We start from the raw sequence: 22,042 nt of genomic DNA on the forward strand, positions 1-22,042 counted from the left end.
ACTTTCACTGCACCAGCAGACTCCAGAGGGACTAGAAACTAGACTTGCCTGCCGGGTGGAAGGGTCTGCCTGGGGGTTGCCTTGGTTCATCACCCAGCAGTGAATCTCAAGAGGAGACAGAGTATGTCCTTCCTCTGCATCAGCCAAGCAGGCTTCTTTCTTCCTGGTCACCACACTCAGCACAAACTTTTCCTAGAAGTTGTCCCCAGCCTGTTTCTTTGAACTCCTTGAGTCTGAGGTCAAAATTTAAAAGTGTAGAAGTAATTCAATAATGTATTTGTATACACACACACACACATCTCTCTCTGTATAGATACGAATACACCTGGGCATTTTGCAGGTCCTTGCAGCAAACCCTGGTGGATGGGGGAGCTCTGCAACCATTCTGTCAACCCCAGAGACACATGCCTGGCCCCAGTGCTGTTAGACCCTCCCGCAGCTGTGCGCCGGAGCATCAGAAGTCTGCTGCAATCTCCCCAGCGTCATTCATTTCGATGTTGGTGTAATTTGGGGGACGTCTGAAAAGCAACAAAGAAAAATGCAAGCTCAGTTGTTCTGCTCTTTCGCACAAGGTAGCTAATCTGCATCTCAGCTTTGCATTTCAGCCTTCAGCAGGTACAGAGTTTCCTAAGGTCACTGTTAATGTTTTAGGGAAAAACAGGAGCAGAACACTTGCCATCACCTGACACAAGTACATCAACTTAAAACCACCCTGGTTTCTCAAAGAGCTTCCCTAAATCTGACTTAGAGTATTTTTAAAATTAGTTTTAAAAAATAAAACTGAGTTTTCTATTCCCCAAATGTATTTTAAGAACTTTCCTCATTTCTAACTCTTGCACATCAGCCCCCTTATCCAATGATAAGACTGGCAAAAATTAATGGAAATAAATCACCTGGGCTGGTTAAATAACCCATCCACTGTAATGCCTGTTTCAAAAAAAATATGTGGCCTGAGTGTTAAGCTGCTGATTGTCTGCTGACAATGTTGGGAAATGCCAAGTAATTAAAGTGGTGTCATGTAATCGTGTGGAAGCTGTTTCCCATCAAGGTAATCCTAAGTGGTCCATTGCTTTCACCCTACTCTAAGGAAGAGTTCTTCCCTGTGGCCAAAGCATCATCACTCACTGCCCCTCATGTGCCACGAGCCTTCAGCTTTCTGCTCTCCCACCACAGCGTGTTGTAAGATTGACGGCCTTTACACTGTGCCCACTGACATGTCTAGCATTATCCGTGGTTTTATTGGTGGTTATCTTAACCTCCTGCAGAACTTGCAGTCTGCTGCATCAAAAGCAAAGGGACTTTGCTGCAAAAATTAGGAGCAACATCTCGGAGTGTTTGGATGCAGCATGTAGATGTTCAGCTGAGTGAAGGAACAAGTCCCTGTACAGCAATTCCAAAGGAAGCACCTGGGAAGGAGAGGGTGAGAGATGCAAGGCAGATGGGAAGACGGTTTCTCACCTTTTCATGAAGTAAAATGCCAGGCCAACCAACAAGAAGATGAGCAGGAAAGATCCCAGGACAAACAAGGCGATTTCCCAGCCCTGGAAGGAAGCTGAGGGTGCAAAGGCAGAGATGGAGTGTTGTGACACCCTTCCCAGCATGGGGTGTCACCAGGAGGTCACAGAATCAGGGGGTGGCAGAACCAGTTGGGTTGGAAGGGACCTTTAAAGGTCATCTTGTTCAACCCTCTGCCAAGGGTGGGGACATCCTTCACTAGATCAGGTTGCTCAAAGCCTTCTCCAACCTGACCTTGAACACTTACAATGATAGGGCACCCGTAACTTCTCTGGGGAACAACAGGTTGGGCTGTCCCTGTCTCCTGATGTGGAAAGCCACTCTTCCACCCCACGCCACCCCTTGTGGCATGCCAGCTCTGCCCAGCTCCAGCCTGCTGCTCCAAGCAGGCTTCAGGGCTTCTGGCTGTGTGTCCAACAGCTCCAGAAGGCGGGGGCTCTCCAGTGAAGCCCAGTCTGGTGGCTTGCTCTGCATTGCCCCTCTCACATGGAGACGTGGCCTAACCCCAGCCCCAGCCCCGCGCACTGTGCTGAAAGCAGATCACTGTGCTCAGCTTTGCCTCCTACTCACCACCGCTGTGTGACACGGACGGTGCATTTTTTGGGGCGATGCACTCAGGACTGGTTCTCAGCACTCTCCCATCCACGGAGAAAGGATGGGGGCTGGCCAGGAAGCCCTGGTGCCAGGTCTTGATGGACTGCTGCTGCTCTGGCTGCCGAGCCCACAGCTGGCCCCAGACCTCCACCAGGGAGCCCACACAGGTCAGGTTCAGCTCTGCAGAGAAACAACAGTGGGTGTCAGGTGGCTGGAAACCCTCCAGCTGTTCAGGAACACATTGCTCCTGTGACTTCACGCCCTGCTCAGTAACACCTCCTGATCCCACGCTCTTCACCCTCTTCTTCCACCGCTCTGAAATCACACTGTATTGCAGGTAACTTGGAACACATGCTCAACCTTTCAGTGACAAAAGGGACTTGGAGTTGTCCTCCCAGCCCAGCAGAATACTTTGTACTACACTTTGTAACTTCATGATCTATACTCATTGGTGAGAGTTGTCCGAAATTGTTCAAAGGGTCTAAAAGGTGTTTGGGCGAGGGAGACAGAGCATGGCTGTGAAGCCTTCACTTCCTTACAAATCAACCAAAACCCAAGAAACATTTCTTCCCATCCCTCAAAAGCTGTAGGTCTCTAAGACTTCCAGAAGTAACTTTTTGATCCAGGTACTTCAAGCAAGTATAGAATGCTGAAAGAGTCTGATAAAGAGTTGAGAACTAGAGCCCTCAAAGCAGCCTTTTAATTTGGGGGTTTAGGACATTCAGTTTGGCAGACAACTAAAGGCATCATCAGAGACGCCCATTCCTCACAGCCCCTCGAGCAAGCAGCCTGTGTCAGGCTGTCTCCTGCTCTCAGCGCCGAAATCCCATGTACCCACCACTGCTCCTCCAGCCCCCCTCACTTGCAAGTGGAGCGGGGCACCAACCTTGCAGATAGAGCTGAGAGACGCCACAGGAACACTTCTCCTCTAGGGAGCTCACCAAGGCCCTTCTCAAGCTTTCCAGCATCCTCCTGTGGTGCAGGGTCCACATGGAACAGTCTAGGGGAAAAGGAGATGTGGTTTTCCGCGTGCAGCTTGGGTCTACTAATAAGCTCCCAGCCGCGTGCCCCTTCCAAAACACTTGGCTTCATGCCTGAGCTCAGAAGCAAAGCTCCTCCAGAGCCTGCCTCCCACCCTCCTCTGTATCCCATCCTCTTCTGCCCCCATGCTGCAGGGCGAGTCTTCACTTCTGGCCTTCTACACCATGTGCCAGCTTTGCTCCTTCACCAGCCTCCCAGGGGAGCGGGAAAGAGGCATGCCCCATGTGTCCCACCACACAGGCCAGTACAGAGTGGTGTCTTATGCTGGGAGAAGAGGGAGAGGTCCACTACTTGTCCCTCTCAGGAGGCTGGAGGAGGAGGGAGAACCTCTGTTTCACTTTATCCAAGTCCTGACTGCCCCAAACGTGGCCTTTGAGGGGCTGCAGACCCCACCGCACTTCTGCTCGCTGGCTCCGGAGCTAGGGCTGAGCCGCACTGCTCTGCCCCTCCGGACGGGCTGAGACAGGAGGGGGTTTTGGCAGTTTCCCTGACCATGTCCCTGCCATCATGAGAGGCCTGGGGGCACTTTCCTGCCAGTGCTGCAGATCTAATGCTGCAGAAAGAAACCCTGAGCAGGGCTCGGCCCCATCTGAGCAGAGGTGACATCTCAAATGAAGTACGTGGCCACCTGCATACAAGCACAGGGTGAAGCTGCGAGCACGTGGCATCACATCCACACGCGGGTCTGTACCAACTCTCCCCCAGCGCATCCCCTTTCACAGCTGGGAGGCAGCAGGCTCCCTGCCAGCATCCCCCTCCCATGCCATGTGAAGCTGAGGTCAGCCCACCATCCCAGCCCTCCCACCCTGCACCAGTGGGGCACCCAGCTCTACTCACTGGGTGTCAGGAGGCAGAGGTGGAGATCCACCGCCAAAGTGTCCTGGGGACAGCTGTTCTGCAGCCCAGGGGTAGGGTCCGAGATGGCAAACTGCAGTTCTGTGCTGGCATTGCCACTGGTGCAACGGCTCAGGGACATGGGCCTGTCCCCAGAAGAGGAGGTTAGAGCTCACCGACACGGCACGTACCATTCTTCCCACCTCCAACCGCAAGCCCCCCAAGGCCCCAGTTCCTGACGCTGCTGCAGCTGACGGAGAGTTTGTTGGAGCTGGAGCTTGAGATCAGCCTTCACAGAGCCATCACAGAGATGGGGCCAGCCAACCCCACCACCTGGAGACGACCTGGGCTTAGCCAGAGCAAACCTAATTGGTCTGACAGGTACCTGCAGGAGTAACATTGCTGCCTCATTACACCCAGCCTCCCAACATTAAGTTTGTCCTCAGTATAATGAGTTTTCCAAGCTACACAATACCTGCCCCTGCATTTCACTGAACCATTTGCTTCCAGGGCTTAGGAACTTGGTCACGGTGTGAGGGACCAGCTTTTCTGGATGCGGTCATTCAGGACTGGACTGACAGAGGCTGCCTGGAGCCAGCCCGTGGTGAGCTCTCCCACCGAACTGCTGCCCTGGAGATCGCAGTTTCCCAGGACAACCACACACGTGGGGTTGCACCCTGTGCATGCACGCTCGTAGGGGAGGCTGTGAACGCAGAACTTCCAGGTTGTCACACCAGATGGGACACCTGGGGAGAGGACTTGATGACAAATTTAATTAACAGACGTGCTCTTGTGGACAGGAGGCACTCTGCTAGTATTCCCACCAAGAGAAAGGCTCGGTCCTATGTGTTGTTGACTCCACCTGGGAGTGAAAGGGAAGTAAGGTTTTGTTCTGTTTGGCTGCTCACAGGGATATTCTTTTTTGTTTGGTGTGTTGTTTGGTTGGGTTTTTTTAAAGAAAAAGTTTTGAAAAGAAGCATATACAGCAGCTATCTGTAAAGGCTGCATTCCTTCATGTCACGCCATACATATCCCTTGGGGGAAGCAAGTGAAGTGAGCAGTGGAGGAACAAAGTTCAATTCCCTACGCCAAGGGTGGGGAAACATTTTCCATTGCTGTGTGCTACCCTCCTGTCTGCTTCCCATCGCAGTGCTAGTGAATCGTTCAGCTGTACAGGGGGCAGGAGGAGGCAGCAAGCTCAGCGACATGCCACCCAGAGGCTCTGGGCACAGGGAACCCACAGACATTTTCCCAGAGAAGTGACCTCACCTGTCAGCCTTGCAGGGCACAGTGTAAGATGGTCCAAGGAAGTCCAAGTGTCCTCCAGCTGTGCTGGGCTCACACATGTAAACCAAAGCATCCACCAAGTGCTCTGATGTCGCCTTCACGCCACTAGGAATCAAGCTGGTGCTGTACACAGCAATAGCGCTGGAAGCTTCACTAGCAGCAGAGATGTCCTTGAAAGTCAGGTTTGTCCCATCTGGAAATGCCAGGGGAATAGGTGGGATGAACATCTGGACAGTATTAGGCTGAGCCTTGAGCCTTACAGGACAAGCTGGTAACGAGGAGAACTCCAAGAACAGAAATGGGAAACAAAATAATGGTGGTGACTGAGGCCAAGTAAAGCTGTAAAGAAGTGCCTGCTTGCTGTGAACATAGGTTTACAAAAAGATCAAGGTTCCTCTGAGATGCAGAGTCCTCTTCATGGAGCCCAGCCAGAATTTAAGGCAAACAAAAAATAAATCAGGGTAAACGAACGTGCGGAGGAAACACCACCTCAAGACCAGGAGGAGGCAGCAGCACTGCAGGGCTCAGTGAGCATCAATGAACATGGCATCAGTGAACGGTGGTCCACCCACAGTCCTGGTGGACCCTTCTTCTCCTGAAAGCCCCCTTGTCTTGGCACCAGCAGGAGGAGCTTCCAGTCCTCCCAGTCCCTCTGCCCTGCACAGGGAGCTTGGCAGAGGCACGGAGGAGCATTAACCACCTTCTTAGCTGGAGTGCGATGAAACAGCCCAGGCAGAATAAATACAGAAAAACCAGGAATAAAGGACAGGAAAGGCAAGGAAGAGCTGTTCCGCATGCTGCACACCCTCCTCCATCCCTTTCCTCAAAGCTGCTCAGCCACCTGCCCATTTGTTTGAAGACAGACCACAAGCTGTGTCATCAGCCTCACTGTGCCCATGCTCTCCGTCCAGTGCAAACACAAACAGCCCCGTGGCTCCGATGGTGCCCTTCAGTGGGACGCTGGCACGTGCCTTGCCCTCCTTCCCTGAGAAGAAGACCAGGCTGAGCCCTGCCAGGCTGCTGCCAGGCTTCCCCTCCAGCTCAACAAAGCGGTAGGGGGTAGAGCTGCCGGCCAGGCACAGCTCGCTGATGCTGACAGCAGGAGGGACAGGCACCGAGGAGCTGCTGCAGAAGTTTTCCCCCAGCGGCGTCACCACAGTCACCTGCGGGGAGACACAGAAGCTGCTGCCACCGCTGCTGCTCCCCTTTCTTCAGGTGGAGCGATGGCTGCTCACCTTCTTGCTTCTTGTTTGTGCCTCCTACAGCTCCCTGGTGAGGCCCGACAAGGACTTGGTGGTTCTGCCCCACACTCCCACCACCTGTTCACCCATGGTCCTGGCTGCTCAGTCCCACCAGCACACATCCCCACGGCTGCCTTGGCTTCCACCCTCGGGGCTAGGAACAATTCTCTTGCCCTACTGCCAGAGGCACTTCTGCACTCATGCTTCCACCCACAGCATCACTTCCTTGTGGGTCTCTCCCACTACAGATGCACGCCCCTCTGCCTGCAGACCTTTTCTGCTTCTAGAGCGGTTTTATTGCCCCAGCTTTGGACCTGAGCACACCCTGCTGGTTTTATTGCCCTGCGCTGGCCTGATCCCAGCAGGCATCAGCAGTGGAGCAGCAAAGCCCTCCCTTATCCAGCTTTGTGCAGGACAAGCATAGATAGCCTGCAGTGTTCCTTCAGAGGGACTGTCTGAAACTAGACATTTTGAAATAAAAAAGAATGGTTCAGACAAATTAACAAAAATCAATCATAGCCATGGTCAAGGCACGTCCTTCACCCATCAGCCCTGCAGAAAGCTGGGTTTTGGGGTCGCGGCATGCTGGGCCACACATCCCAAATGTGGTACCCAACAAGCAGGGGTGAAGAGGTGGCTCCACATCTGGCTCAGGGTAACCTGAGAGTCCAGGCTGCTGCCCGAAAGCAGACTCCCTGGTTCTGGGGCTGGTGGCCTGTGAGCTGTCTTCAGGGATCTCCTGGCGCTGAGCCATGCTGCACAGGGCAAGGAGCTGTTATCCGGCCAGCGACAGGCAGCTGGTGAGGGCTGGTGACAGTGGCGGCAGACAGCAGCAGGTAGATGCTGCTCACCAGAATGCCCCGCTCTCCCAAATAAAGGACATACTGAAACACGACCGCTGCCCTCCCAGCGACTATGGATGGAGAACAGACCATCTCCCATCAACCCACCTGGAAGCTGCTCTGGAGTTTTGTGCTCAAACTGTGGCAGCGGCTCAGAGACTCGTCCTCAGTACTGTGAGAATCATTTTCGTACAAGATGCTCTGCCCTGGTACCAGCACTTTGACCAGCTGGTCTGCCTTCTCTGCCTTTCGGGATGTGTACACCACAGCGTCCACCAGCCCCTCTGCGGTCACAGCCATGTTCACCACGTAGCGGGTGCTGTTGCTGTAGTAGAGAGCCACAGCATCTGCCCCATTCTGGATGGTGTTGGGGGGCAGCCTGATCGTGGGTGCTGGCCTCACAGTGCTGCTCCCCACCAAGAAGTAACCCCGCTCATCTGTGTGGTGTCCAGAGAGGTCCAACACACGGTAGGCCTGGCTATTTTTACCATTGTAGAGGACCAACCAGTATCCCTGGAGGTCAAAGGATGTCCGTCCAGTGTAGAAGAGTTCAATGTACTCTGCATCCTCACCTCCCCCTGGGTTGTCTGGGTTCACCTCATTGATGAGTAGCTTGGCCACTTGCACAGAGGGCTTTCGAGTCCCTTCTGGCATCTCTGATGGGACACCTTGGAAACCAAAATGTCACAAATACAGGCTTAAGCACAGAGCCCCAGGGAAACAACACGGTGTTGCACACTATTTTGTTGGGGTGAGACCAAATCCAGCAGAGGACTGAGGGTGCTGGATCAGATTTTTATCGTCTGTGTGCTCTGTACTCCTTAGAAGAGCCCTGGCAATACTCTGGCTAATACCAGCTGTAACAACAGAGCTTGCTATTATTCCAGGTGATGAGCAATATGGGCTCTAGTGACTGGATGCGATGGAATTGGAAGGGATCTTTGCCTGAGCTAGGGAACAGAGGGAGGGACATCTCCCTCTAGGAGGGCTAGAGCCGCATGTCCACCCGCGAACACATCATATGCCCCAACCTGCAAGAATGATGTCTGGTACCTGGAGGCAAGTATGGCACATTAATATCCTTGGAGCAGGAGCTTTCTGCTGTGATGTTCCTTCTGTCAAAACTCAGAAGTCTGGGTGTCTCTAGGAAGGTCTTGAAGGCTAGCAGCAGGCTGCTTAGCTCGTCCTCTGACTTAGCAGTCAGCAGTGTAGTGAACACAAGCCCCAGGTCCTGGCAGACTGCCTTTGGCTCTGCAGAGGCAAGCAGAGAACTGCCTCAGTTTCCCCACGCTGCAGAAGACCCACTTTCTACTGGAAGGGACAGAGAGTTCACCAGCTCATCTCTGCCACCATGGCCCTCCTGGTCAGACTGACTCAGGGCAGCTCATGGCATCTACACAATGCTGGATGCCCTCTGCATCCCAGGACCAAGTCACACAGCACACCCAGATACCGGCTTCATCCTTCTGAAGCCTTGCAGCTCCAGCAGTGAGCAGAATGGTCTCTTTGGTAGGGGTCTAAACATAAGATAAACATAAGGCTGCTGACAAAGCAGGCTGCAAAGTCACGGCTCTTCACGTGCCTGCATGTGCTCATCACACTCGCCGCTAACCTAGTAGGGATATCAGAAAAGCAACACAGACCAGTAAGTCCACTTGCATTTCTGCTGCAGCTTGGCTTAGTTCATATGGATCAGAAGGTCAAACAGGCAACAAACTCATAGTCAAGATGTCAGCCCTGTTGCCACACCTGTCTGACTGCAAATGCTCAAGGTCAAAATAGCTGGTGGTCTGCAGATGAGCACTGATGTGTGTTGGTGGAGCTGCAGATGGGAGCGCTCTGTGGAACATGGAAGACCAGCACCATGTTCTACCTAACATTCAACATTTCTGCCATCGGCACCAAGTTCAAATTAGCTGGGATCCAAGCCAGGAGGACATGTGCAACAGGGAAACACAGGGCTGAAAATCAGAAGCAAATGGGCATTAACCACAGGTGGCCCCCGGTCTGCCCCACTCCTGCCTAGCTCACCTCTGAAGTGGGCAGCAGAGACTCCACAGCTGCAGGATCCATCAAGGGCCTGGACCAGAGCCATCAGGATGTCTTCTGACTTCAGGAGCCACTCCTGGCAATCTAGGAAACAAAAACCAACTGCTACCCAGCCAGTACAACCTCACTCACGGGATCCAGCTCATTCTGGATGGGTACAGCTCAGCTCCTGCTTATCACTCGGAGAGCCGGAAAAGGCTTCTCTTCACCACAAGCAGCTGGGTGGGGTAAGGAAGACAGGAGGAGCTCAACTTGGCATGGGTTGCCATGAAGAAAAATACTGCAGAAAATTGCCAGATGTCCTGGTTGCATTCCCTTTGGTGTTATGTTCACACAGCTCAGCACGGCTCCGGGTGGCCTTCCTGGACATCTCTGGCCTGGTGCACATGCTCTTGTCCTGAGGAGGTCCTGCCTACAGAGCAGAAATAGCTAATACCCACCTGCTACATGGAGGCAGAAGGAGAGAGTCTGGCTGAAGCGTTTGCTGGGGCAATCATTGAACTTGCCAGGGGTGGGCCTGCTGGGGATGTAGGACAAGGAGTCCCGGGTCACAGAGCAGCAGCTGCACTGGCTCATGGACATACCTCCCAGCGGGTGCCTGCAAGAGACGGACATGGAAATGCAGGAAAACACGACTTGTCAGCCAGGGACCTGAGTGCTCTTCACCCACCAGTCGCACCTTTCCGCACCAGAGGGAAGAACCATGCACTTATGAGTCTTCTCCCTTCACAAGGTTTGGAGAGATATCCCAGCCTCATCAGTAGTTCCCTCTCTCAAAAAAAAGCCCAAGAGCTCACTAAATCTGGAGAAAGATCATGGCCTTCACCCAACCCTTTCCCTTCTAGCACTGGCTGGTTTTTTGACTGATGTGAAGACTGACAAGACAGTACAGACACCCTCAGGCTCACCCTGGGACCACTGGGAAGAGCGGTGGGGTGCAGCTAGACAAACTGGGAAGGCAGCACCGGAGGGTGAAATGCTTGAGCAAGGGCCCTCAACTCAAAGGCGAAGAGGACGATTGGGGGTTGGACTAGATGACCTTTGAAGGTTCCTTCCAACCCAAACTGTTCTATGATTCTATGAAGCCCCACTGTGAGGAGCTGCACAGAGCGGAGCTGCTCAGAGCTCCTCAGGGAACAGGACCACCTCCTTACGGGACGAGTAGGAGATTTCGTTTCACAAGTGGAAGAAAGACGAGCAAAGGGAGGAATAGGAATATGCTGTAAGTGGTTGCCCTGTCATGGGAGTAAACTACACCCTTTCCTGATACGATTGACTCCATGTAGTCTCAAATGGTCTTTTCACAGGGCCATCCAGAAAGGGTGAATCTCCCACCAGCTACGGAGCCAGGACATGGGTATTTAGTTGGCAGTTATACACAGAGGTCAAATCTCGTGCTTTGCCATCAAAACTGCAGATGAGAGCGTGGCCAGACATTTTTTTTTTTTTTTTGCTTATTGCCCAGTTCTGCACACCCCACCCCATCTCATGTGCATGGCACCTTGCTGCCTCTGCTCCTCCACCTGCTCCACTGTGCTTCACCCACTCTGCTCTCCCCTTTCTCCCATTAGTAGAGCATGCCTAAAATGTGAAGGAAACAGTTCTCATGTCTCACAAAAGTCTAAGGTTACTAAAGGTTCCCCTAACCCACAAAGACAAAAAGAAACCCAAATCCCTAATAGGAAGTGGCTCAACCTGGGATGAATGGTAACCCCGCTTCCAGCCCTTGGTCTGGACGAAGCAAGGCAGGGATTTCTTCCTGGGTCAGGCGAGTGATACTGAAGTCCCTCCCTTGCCCTCACTTTGGCCTGAAATTCCATCCTGAACCTAAGAAAAACCTTTTCTTGTATAAAGCAGTACTGGAAAAATTATAGTGACCGCTACACTTTAATTAAAAAAAAAATTAACATTATAAAATAATGAACAGCAATCATTTGGTAAGAAAATTCCTCCTCAAGTACTTCAGCAGCTGTAACAGGACTAGTGGAGAGAGGGGGACAGTGGCAAACTCAGAGCAGGTGGCAGAAAGTAAGCTGGGGCTTGATAGCACCGAGGAGACCCTGGTCTGGGGGTGGCACTTGCCTTCCAGTCCTGACCAGGGTTTGGGGCAGGGGGGACCCCAGCAGGCAAGGGAAACTCCGGTGCCAAGCCCTCCTCCCAGCGAGAAGCCCCTCACCGCTTTTCCTTGTAGGCAGGTCTGCCAGGGGTCAGGATCTCCAGCAGCTCCGGGTTCGGCTCCTCGTGTCTCGTATACACAAAGGCATCCAGCAGGCTGGCCACCGGCAGCGCCTTCCCCGGGACAAAACTGCTGCTGTTGCCTCTGTAGAGGGCAATGGCACTGGGGCCAGCCCTGAGGACAGGACGGCTGGTGTTCTCCGGGAACGTCAGATCCACTACACACCAGCAAGGAAAGGAACAATGATGGCACATGAGCAACACGTGAGTGAGAGCCCGTGTAGGAAACCAGCATCTCTTCAGCCCTGGAGAGCTGGACACAGGAACTGGGAAAGTGGCTGGGGTTGTTCCGTTATTGCAAATTTGGCATCTGTTACCCCATCTCTCTGCTCACTAGCACTTCTCATGTTCGCTCAGCCTGAATTTCCCCGTTCATGGCCAGATCCACAGCAGGGAGGAAGCTGCAGGGGGAAATCTGAGCAGAGCTCGTCCTGCTATTTCGGTTCTGCGAACAGAGGAGCCGGTTCATGCCTAAGCAGGAGAACTGGAAAGCAAGTGCTGACATGACTTTGCAGCAAAGTAAATTTTTAATTCTAAAAGAGGTCTGTAAAATCCACTAACCTTTCATGTTAGTTACTTTAATAGTACACAAAAATGTTTAAGAATCTACATTTTATTCTAGCATTTAAAGTCCATGGTTTTTACAAACACGAACACTACACATACACAACACACGTACTCAGCAAAGGCCCAAGATACCAGCATACAGAATTAAGGCTGAGGTTTGGTGCAGTTCCCCTGCTTCATGAGCTTCCCAATCTCCTTCCTCGTATTTGCTGTTCCCTTCACAAGTTACTTCCCCAGCACCCAGCAAGAGCTGCTGAGGACATTAAAAAGCAGCAGATTGCTGATGTTTCAATACTTCTCCCTGCGTGACCAGCTTCAGGGAACAAACGTTAAAGAAGGAATCATGTGAGAGGCGGAAGGGTAAGGAGAAGTGGTTATCCCTTGGGAAGGGCCACCAGGGCACCTGCACACTACAGGGCAGTCCTGTACCTTAGCCCAGTGCACCCCTGCAGTGGGACCATTTTTCCCCTGCCTGACTAATCTGGTGGTCTTCTACAATGGAGTGACTGCATTGGAGGGTAAGGAGAAAGCAACTGATGTCACCTGTCTTGATTGCTGCAAGGCCTTTAATGTGGCCCCACACAGCATCCGTGTCGCTAAACTGAAGAGATTTGGGCTCGATGGATGAACTATTCAGCGGATAAGGAACTGGCTGGATGGCCACATCCCAAGAGTTGCAGTCGACAGATCTATGCCCGTATGGAGAGCAGTAACCAGTGGTGTCTCTCAGGGGTCTATATTGGGACCAGTACAGTTCAACATGGTCATTAATGACACAGGCGGTGAGCACACCCTCAGCAAGCCTGCGGATGACACCAAGCTGAGTGACGCAGGTGATACGCTTCAGGGAAGCGATGGCATCCAGAGGGACTTTGACAGGCTGGAGGGGTGGGCCCATGTGAACCTTAGGAAGTTCAATGAGGCCAAGTGCAAGGTCCTATATCTGGGTTAGGGCAATGCCCAGTATCAGTACAGGCTGGAGGATGAATGGATAGAGAGCAGCCCTGCAGAGAAGGAACTGGGGATACTGGTGGACACAAAGCTGGACATGAGCCAGCAATGTGCGCTCACAGCCCAGGTGGCATCAAAAGCAGCGTGGCCAGCAGGTCGAGGGAGGTGATCCTCCTGCTCTACTCCGCTTTTGTGACACCCCACCTGGCGCACTGCATCCAGCTCTGGGTGTCACAGCACAAGGCAGACATGGACCTGTAAGAGCAGGTCCAGAGGAGGGCCCCAAAAAAGATCCAAGGGGTGGAAGAACTTCTCCCATGAAGAAAGGCTGAGAGAGCTGGGGTTGTTCAGCATGCAGAAGAGAAGACTCTGGGGTTACCTTCTTGCAGCCTTTCAATACTTAAAAGCAGCTTATAAGAAAGATTGGGACAGACTCTTCCCAGAGCTTGTACTGATAGGATGAGGGGTAATGGTTTTAAAATGTAAGAGGGTAGATCTAGATTAGAAGAATAAAGAAGAAAAGTTTTACCATGAGGTTGGTGAGATGCTGGAACATGTTGCCCATAGAAGTTGCGGATGCTCCATCCCTGGACATGTTCAAGCTTAGGTAAGATGGGGCTCTGAGCAACCTGCTCTAGCAGACGGTGTCCCTGCCTGTGGCAGGGGCGATGGAACTAGGTGATCTTTAAGGTCCCTTCCAACCCAAACCGTCCCATGATTCAAATGGAAGTTTTCACACTGTCATCTGTCAAGGGAGGAGTTTTGCTCTGTTGCTCTCACAGCTTTAAATACTCTGCAGCAACAGGCAGAGAAGTTGTACAAAGGCAGGACTAACAGCCAGGTCTATTTTAAAAGTTCCTGTCCCAAATCTGAAGTGGCCAGGTTAAATCAACCTCTCCCAGGGTGCGTAGCATGGAGTCACTACAAAAGCATCCTTTTAAGACGAATAAAATGAAATGACACAGTGTCATTGAGTGCTTTTGGGCGAAAACCCAGAAAAATGTGTGTGCAATATGCTTGAGACATCTTGACAAAGCCTCACTGGGAAAAAATGCCAAAGTCACCTTCTTGACTTGGGTGAGCCTTGAGGAAGAGTTAAATGTAAGGCTTAGAAATTTCCTGCTTAGTCTGCAAGCTGATTGTGCTTTCACATTGCTTGCTTTGAGCTGCCTTAGCTCTTGACTGCTAACAGCCCCAGCTCACCAAGAGGTAAGAGCAGAGAACCTTTCCTGGTGAGAAAAGCAGGGCTCAAGTGGACAATCAGCTCTTCTGCTGGTGGTGAGAGAGTATTTGGAGCAGTTTGAATTGTCAAAAGGAGCTCATCTGCTTTAAAAAAAAAAAAGCTTTCATTGCAAAAGTATTTTTATTTTTATGGGAACCAGCTTTGTAAGGGATGAGTATGCTCCTTGACTCAAAATCATGAGTCAGTGAATTACACAAGACATCTACAGAGACAGTGTCTGCAGCTGCCAAAGTCTGCTTTTGAGGTGCCCAAAATAACAGGATTTTTCTTCCTCTTGTGGTGGCCTGGAAGAAATTTTGAACGCTGGGAGGAAGTTTAGATCACAGCTTCACACAGCCAATACATGTGTGAGCTACATTTGCACATGGTGCAATGGAAGAAAAACCCTTGTGCTTTTTTAAGAAGAGAGTGGACCTGCTGTGAACGGCCACCGAGACAAACAGAGAGAAAGGGGACACTGCAGGGAGGTGTGGCACAGGCAGGGTCCTATGGCAGGCATCTTCTGATGCTCTTTAGTTCTTGCACCACAAGAAAAGGTAAATCGAGCCCTGTCCGCTTTGCCCAGGCCACTCACATTTCTGAAACTTCTGTCAGGGCCCTCCTAAGCTTTCCCTTTTCTAGGTGTACTTAGTTATTTCTTCTGTGGACACATTTCCAGAGTGCCGTCCATCCTAGCTGACCTTCTCTGAATGTCTCCAATTCTAATACATCCTTTCTGAGATTAAGGTTTTGTACCACACAAGACATAATTAAAGATACAAGCAAACCATGAATTTACACAGCGGCATAAAAGATGCCCTCCATTCTTTCCTCTTCTCCTAGTAACTTCTAATGTTTTATTTGCTTTATGTAATTCCTTTTCCAATAATTTCTAACATTTGTTTTGCTTTTTTATCTGCCATGGTGTTCTGAGTCACATTTTCACTGATGTCTCAGATGCCAAACACTAATAAAAAATGACAGCACCCTCCTGCCCCAGACATGGCTGTTTGCTCCCCCAGCTCTGAGGTAGTCACCAAACTGCAGTGCTTACCTGGGGCTGTGCTTTGTGCTGGACCGATCAGGAATAGCCCATCCAGTGAGGTTTTGCCATGAATGTCTATGGTGAAATAAATGTCTTTGGTACAACCATCGATTAGCACCAGAACAATGTCCCTCAGCAGGGTGGAGTGCGGACCCTGAAGCTCTATAAACTCAAACTCTTCAGAAGAAGAGGCAGGAAGGACCTCACTGATCACGACAGCAGATGCGTTCAGCTGAGAAGTCAGCATGCAGTGGTTGTCTGTGCCTGGGGTGGGCATGGCCACTTGGAAGATCCACTGAGAATCTTCTCCATGGCACCTTTCTATTGACTCATCCACGGTCCTGAAGGTGGAATCCTCCAGGAAAGCTTCTCTGCCAGGGGTCAGTACCCTGACCAGTGTATCTGCCCTGTCTGTTGTCTTAGTCTTATGGACCAAAGCATCTACCAGTCCATAACTTGTGACACTCATGCCTTCCTTGTAGTTCCCTTTTCCATAGTAGACAGCAATTGCATCAGGGCCATTCTGGATAGTGTTCTTAGGAATAACTATAGCAGGGTTCACAGAAGAGGAGCCGATGAGAAAGAGCCCTTGGTTGTTAGTAACTTTGCCCTGGAGGTTCAAAACTTTGTAGGCTCGGTTTCCATTGCCATTGTAGAAGACCAGATAGTAGCCATCCAAGCGGGCTGTTTGACCACTGGTGTGATAGAGCTCCACAAACTCTGAAGTGTCCTCTCCTGGGCTGTCAGCATTGACTTCATTAATTAAAAGGGTATGCTCTGTTCTCTGGTCCCTGGGTTTTTTTATGAGATTCTGGGCAGCAGCCTTGGGAAACCAGATGTAGACAAGTACCACCAATCCAACGTGCCAGATAGCTCCCATGAAGAAGGCTGGGATTTTTGGTTCAGGTCAAATCTAGAGGAGAGGGGTGTCTGTCCTTTCCACAGGCACAAACAGAGCACAGAAGGAAGCTGCCACCACTTGGCTGTTGCACGACAGCAAGGTAAGGCCTCCGAGTATGATGCTCACAGGCAGAGGCAGGCACACTTCTCCAGGGAGTTCTGGTTTGCAGAGCAGAGCAGCAATCCCACAAAAATCAGAGAAGGTTACGGCTTGGACAAGAGATTTCCTAGCTCAGCTCCTTTAAAAGTCAGGGCAGGGAGAAAAGAAAAATCTTGTTAGGAAACACAGAAACACCAGTGACATGTAACAGCCTTAAAGACCCATAATTTTTCCTCCCTGTATTTCTTCGACGTTAATCAAGATGCGTAACAGCAACTGCAATGGGACAAAGCGTGTGGGTTTGTGTTTGAAAGCCTGAGACTTGTGGGAACATGGGAAGTTGTACAGTGTCTGTGCTAATTGTTATTTCCCTGAGTCAAATTTATTCCACGGGAATTAACACTAAATGGCACTAAAGACGATAGTGGGCTCAGCCTGAGCTGCCCACCGCACAGCCCCGCACAGCCCGGCACAGCCCCGCACAGCCCCGCACAGCCCCGCACAGCTCCGCACAGCCCCGCATAAACCGGCACAGCTCCGGCACAGCTCCGGCACAGCCCCGCACAGCCCCGCACAGCTCGGCACAGCCCCGCACAGCCCCGCACAGCTCCGGCACAGCCCCGCACAGCCCGGCACAGCCCCGCACAGCCCCGCACAGCTCCGGCACAGCCCCGCACAGCCCGGCACAGCCCCGCACAGCCCCGCACAGCTCGGCACAGCGCCGCACAGCTCCGCACAGCCCCGCACAGCTCGGCACAGCCCCGCACAGACCCGCACAGACCCGCATAAACCGGCACAGACCCGCACAGCCCCGCCGGGCCAGGCGGTCCCGGGGCGCAGTGCAGGAGCGGTGCCGCTCCGGGGGTCGCTCGGTCCCCACCCCGCGCACTCACCGCCGCTCGGTGCCGCGGACCCGCCGGGGCCGCACCGCGGGGGCGGGGCGGGGCGGGGCGGGTCGGGGCGGGGGCGGAGGGAGAGCCGCTCTCTAAGGCTGCGTCCCAAAACCAGGTTCCCTCATCCCGGCGTGCCAGATCCTTCTCCAGCTCCTCTCCCGGGGCGGGGTGGCCCGAGCTTCCAGCGCCCCCCGCCAAGTCGCGCTGGGACCCAGGGTGCAGGCAGGCTGGGCGCTCGGCGGTGGGGCCGCGAAGCCCGTACTCCTCCTGGCTGATGTATTCAGCGCAACTGTCTCATCTTGGAGACATTGTGTTTAGGCAATCGTGAGGCTCTGGGATTACAAAGGGAGGTGGAGAGCTGCTGGGAAGAGGAACCACCCGTGCCCAGAAGGGGCCCTGACTCATCCCCTGCTGCGATCTCCTGGCGCAGCTGGGGCTGGAGCAACCCCCTGTCACGCCTATGGAGGGTCCCAGGCCCACGCGGGTCCCTAAGCCCCCCGCCTCTGCTGCGTGCTCGGCCCTGGTGCTCGCTTCGCGCACTGCCACGCCATGTGGCCGGGCCCCGTCCTTTGGTGAGGAGGACAGCCTGGACCCCCAGAAAGCTCCCTGCTCCCGTCTACACCGTCCCCGGCCAACCCTGTAGCCCACCAGCCTGCACGAGGGGAGGGAGAGCCAGGGGGGCTTGGGAACAGAAGACCCAACGTCCTGCCACGAGATGAAGGGAACCGCTGCCGAGCTGCTGCCGTGAGGGGCTGCGGCCCATGCAACGAGCAGGGACCTGTGGGGCACAACCTGGCCTCCAGGTGGAAGAAGGCCAGGGGTGATGGGACAGGACCTCTGGTTCATGGTTACTGTGCTCAGGCGTACGGCTGATGCCCAAATTCCCTTTGTGTCCAGTCTGCCTGGGAGGTGGGTCTGCAGCACCGGGCAGCTCTGGGCTGTGGCACCAGGAGGAAAGCCGCGGCTCTTGCTGCCTTCAGGCAGGGTCTGTGCCTGCTGGCCACCCCATTAGGAAAATATACCTCGCTGTTGGAATGCATTTCCTACCTGTATTCTGAACAAGCTCTGCCGGTTGAGGTTATTAAAGGCAGGAAAAACCTGGAAGGCTCGGGTGCTGCACGAAGGCACATTTTTCCTGTGTTGAAAATACACGCTCAGCAGATGAAGTTGCTCTGTTCAGGTGCTGGAGCATGGCCAGCCTGTACCTGGGTCTTCCCATGGAGTGGGACTTGCAGGAGTTGCAGCTGGTGGAGGAGGTCGGAGGTGGCCAATCCTGAGTGCATGGGGGGACAAGCAGAAGCACCCCGTGGTGCCACTGAGGGGGACCGGTGGGACCTGTGCAGGATGAGCTGGGGCAGAACAGGCTCCAGCCCTCTCCAGCAAAGCCCCTGGGGGTATTTGGCCAAGTTCATGCCCAGCATGGTGCACCATGCCCGCCCCACCCCCCCCCATTCCTACCCCTGGGCGCCGCTGTGTGTGGGGCTTGGGGGACAGCAGGGGTGAGGTCGGACCCAGTGCAACCCAGGACAGTGGCTGAGGTATAGCAACCGCCATGAGCCTGCATGGGGTGGGTGCCTGGCAGTGGGTGCTCACCGCTGTGCTGCAGCACCCAGGGGTGTGGAGGGCTTCCCGTGGCCATGGGCATCGCGTCTGGATGGTCAGCGGGAGCCACCACACCCACACCCAGATGGTCAGCCGTGGTCGTGTGTGCCCTGTCCTGCTGGTTGGGTGGCCATGGCTGGGCTGCCACTGGGTGTGTGGAGCAGGGACAGTGCGCGGGGAGGTGAAGAGACGTGCAATGAGGCTCAGCTTGCTGACTGATGCAGGCCTGGAGAGCTCAGTGTTTATTAGTTTTACTCCAAATGGTTTGTACAGCAAACAAGCTGATTCTGCTGCACACGCAGACACACGCACCCATTGCCGCAGGCCGACTTGGCAGCTGTCCCAGCATCCCAGAAGCATTACTCAGCCTCGCAGAGCAGGGCTGTACCAAAAGCCCCTTGGCCAACGCTGTCGTGCTGCCTGCCAGGCTCTGCCTGCACCCATGCTGCTGGTGAGATCCTGGGCTGTGCCCCAGCCAGCACCCACGGCAGTCACCAGCATGTGTCTGCGCAGGCACTGACATCCCTGGGCGGTGTGGGCAAAGGACCTGGCGTGGTCCGAGCCTGCGCAGGGAGCAGCACTCCCCACGTATGTGCTCTGCTGTCATGACAGAGACGTCTCTGAGCTCCCACCCTGCAGTTAACAGGACCTTGCCATTTTTATCGCTACTCTACGTTGCGGTGATACTTCTCAACTAGCGAGCACTGCCTCTAAGGCTGCGGCTGCAAAGCAAGTCTAACACATGCTGCCCTCCCGAACCTGGAGACCTTCTTGCTGCCTCTAACAAAGTGCTTTTGGAGCTGCTGACCTGTCCCTTGCAGGCTGAAAGACACCAGGCATTTACTGCTGCATGGACGGGGATGTACCCATCAGGTAGGGTTTTACGGCACCCAGCCAGGAGGTGCTCCCCACCCCTAGGGTCAGATGTAAGGGCCTGGGGAGATGGCAGGGGCAGTGTTAGATGAGCTGCAGCCTCCCCCTCTCCCCTTCCTCTTCTGCAGAGGGCTGGTGGGTGGCTTTGGACACCACCGGTATCCTGCCCAGAAGGACAGCACCACACACAGGGGATGACCCTGACAGCCGCTGGCGCTGGCACGAGAGAACACAATGAATAAAAAAGCATGACCGATCCTGTCCCAGGGGACCCAGGTGATGCTCCCAAGCCCATCAGCCCGGTTCTGGGGGATGCTGTCCCTCCAGGGGGATCTGCTGCCCTACGTAAGAGTGTGGCCCTTACCCATCCTTCCTGCTGAACCGCCCCCCCCCCCGCTCTCCAGGAGCTCCTGTCCTGGCATCTCTCGAGGGTGAGCGGTTATTGTCTGCCTGAAGGCTATTTTCAGCATCTTTATGCTTCTCACCTGCATCCACTTTAGATGAAATCCTGAGGAAATGCTTACTATTCATCCACTTCAACTTTCTTCCTTCCCCAGTTGCTGCCTATAAAGGTCATGAATTGAGAGATCTGCTGAGAGTTGTTTTGTTTTTCTTTTCTCAGCAGGCTACATTAGTGGATGCTGTGCTTCCCATGGGGTCTCACTGGCACGTGTCCTAGTGAAAGGATGGTGGGTGTGGAGCAGTTAGAAACTGCTCCTTTGTGCACCTTTCTGCCAGCCCAGCAGCAGGGATGTTTCACTGGCAGTGTGCCAGCCCAGCCGTGGCGGGGGTTTCTCACCTCCCACCCACCTGTGCTAAGGGTAAGGCTCTCCCCAGGACTTGCAACTCAGCCTAGAAAAGCCAAGGAGATCTAGAGGTCAAAGCAGAGACTACTGCCTCCAAGTCTATCCTGGAGGAGTGTCTCCTCCCTCCTTCAGGTCACGGCACAAAGACAAAAAGCCCGAGGATCCCAGACACTGCAGATCCAGGCTGACGAAGCTGGAGTGCTTAGGGGACAGCCCTTACATCGCAAAAAACGGGACTGAAAAAGCCACGCGACGGGGCTGAGCAGGGGTTAGCAGGCTAGATGGGATGGATCGGCAGCCCTGCACATTTCTACCAGCTGTATTGGCTCTTCTCCTCCTCTGAGCCTCTTCTGCCCACTGCCTCCCAGTGTCACCAGCCACATCCAACTCCTCTGGCTTCCAGGTGCTGTCATGTGCGAGCAGGCTCTGAAAAGCCACTGAATAGGGCAAAAAAGCTCTAAAGAAGGATGTGCAGCAGTGCTCAGCCCCCGGACTCTCTGGTTTTGCTCTCAATTCACTGACACGAACTGAAGCCACAGGTGACAGCGTTGGGCTGGCCCTCGATAGTGGGCTGCACGTCCAGCCCCCTGGTTCCACTGGTGTTTCTACAAACCCTGTCTCCCCTGAGTCAGAAGGGTCAAGCCAGGCACCTGCCAGCTGTAAATGCCAGCAGTCCTCAGGTCGTGGGACAGCTCTGGATTCTGCGTGGGGCAGCTACTGCGCTGATGTGCTCAGGGAGGCTGGCCAGGTCAGACAGGCTGCTGTTTCTTGAGGTGCTGCCTTCTCTTTTTAGGCATTGCCTTTTCTCTCAGTGCCGTGTGGTGCTGACCAGGGCCACCAGCTTGGTGGGAAGCTATGGCTGCTGAGAGGAGCAGGGAAGGGCTTGCTGTGAAGCAGCCTGTCTTCAGCCAGCGGATGTCTGGTTAGATGAAGACTGCAGCTGTACAAACAAGTTGGGGTACTTATTCTCAAGAAACAGCAAATGTACCTGGCCTGGCCTCAACACAGGGAAAGCTTCTTGCCTTAGCCACAACAGACCTGCAACATCAAGCATTCCCCTCACCCAGGTATGCCCCTAAAGATCCCCTGATCCCATCCCACCCCACCAAACCCCTTGGTTCACTCCAGATCTCCTCCGGGAAGGCTGCGATGACACTAGTTCTGCAAGCTGCCGCCACACACTGTGGAAGCTGGAGCTGTTGGGGAACAGAAAGGAAAAGGGAATGAGACCTGGCTGAAGATCACAGGAGTGGGATGTAGACTAGAGGCTCTGTGAGGAGGAGGAGCAGGAGTAAGCACTGACAGGCCATGCCCTGGTCGGAAGGCAAGCATCTGCTCAGGGCCAGCTTCACTTCAAGGCAGATGACAATAATGGTGGCAAAGACCATTTCTCGATTGCTGGTTCAAGTGGCTCTCAGGCAACACTTCTGCCCGCTCTGCATTTC

The 22,042-nt window shown here is 53.6% G+C and overlaps 2 protein-coding genes across 6 annotated transcripts in view; both read right to left on the bottom strand.

Moving 5' to 3' along the window:
- Positions 1-241: 241 nt before the first annotated feature.
- LOC308062021 (uncharacterized protein) lies at positions 242-17,741 on the bottom strand. 2 transcript variants are annotated; one of them, XM_080382851.1, is made up of 14 exons: positions 17,317-17,698; positions 15,433-16,562; positions 11,580-11,796; positions 9,844-10,001; positions 9,386-9,487; positions 8,408-8,605; positions 7,463-8,022; positions 6,161-6,434; positions 5,254-5,464; positions 3,988-4,130; positions 2,996-3,109; positions 2,086-2,289; positions 1,459-1,552; positions 242-518 (listed from the first exon to the last, which is right to left on the bottom strand). In XM_080382851.1, exons 2-14 carry the CDS (start codon positions 16,301-16,303, stop codon positions 455-457), a joined length of 3,210 nt encoding a protein of 1,069 aa, XP_080238977.1. In that variant the 5' UTR covers positions 16,304-16,562; positions 17,317-17,698; the 3' UTR covers positions 242-454. The 2 variants fall into 2 exon arrangements, with proteins under 2 accessions (XP_080238977.1, XP_080238978.1); XM_080382852.1 differs by lacking the exons at positions 242-518; positions 1,459-1,552; positions 2,086-2,289; positions 2,996-3,109; positions 3,988-4,130 and adding an exon at positions 4,143-5,152 and having other exon boundaries at positions 17,317-17,741.
- A 1,385-nt stretch (positions 17,742-19,126) lies between these two features.
- Positions 19,127-22,042, bottom strand: part of LOC308062023 (UPF0488 protein C8orf33 homolog) — a 31,059-nt gene continuing 28,143 nt past the window's right edge. For all 4 annotated transcript variants that reach the window (XM_080382856.1, XM_080382854.1, XM_080382855.1 and 1 more), the window contains exon 8: positions 19,127-21,793. The gene's annotated coding sequence lies outside the window, so the exon portion shown is untranslated. The remainder of the gene's footprint in view (positions 21,794-22,042) is intronic.

Source organism: Falco punctatus (genome assembly GCF_963210335.1).
Source record: "Falco punctatus genome assembly, chromosome: 4".
Classification (NCBI taxonomy): domain Eukaryota; kingdom Metazoa; phylum Chordata; class Aves; order Falconiformes; family Falconidae; genus Falco; species Falco punctatus.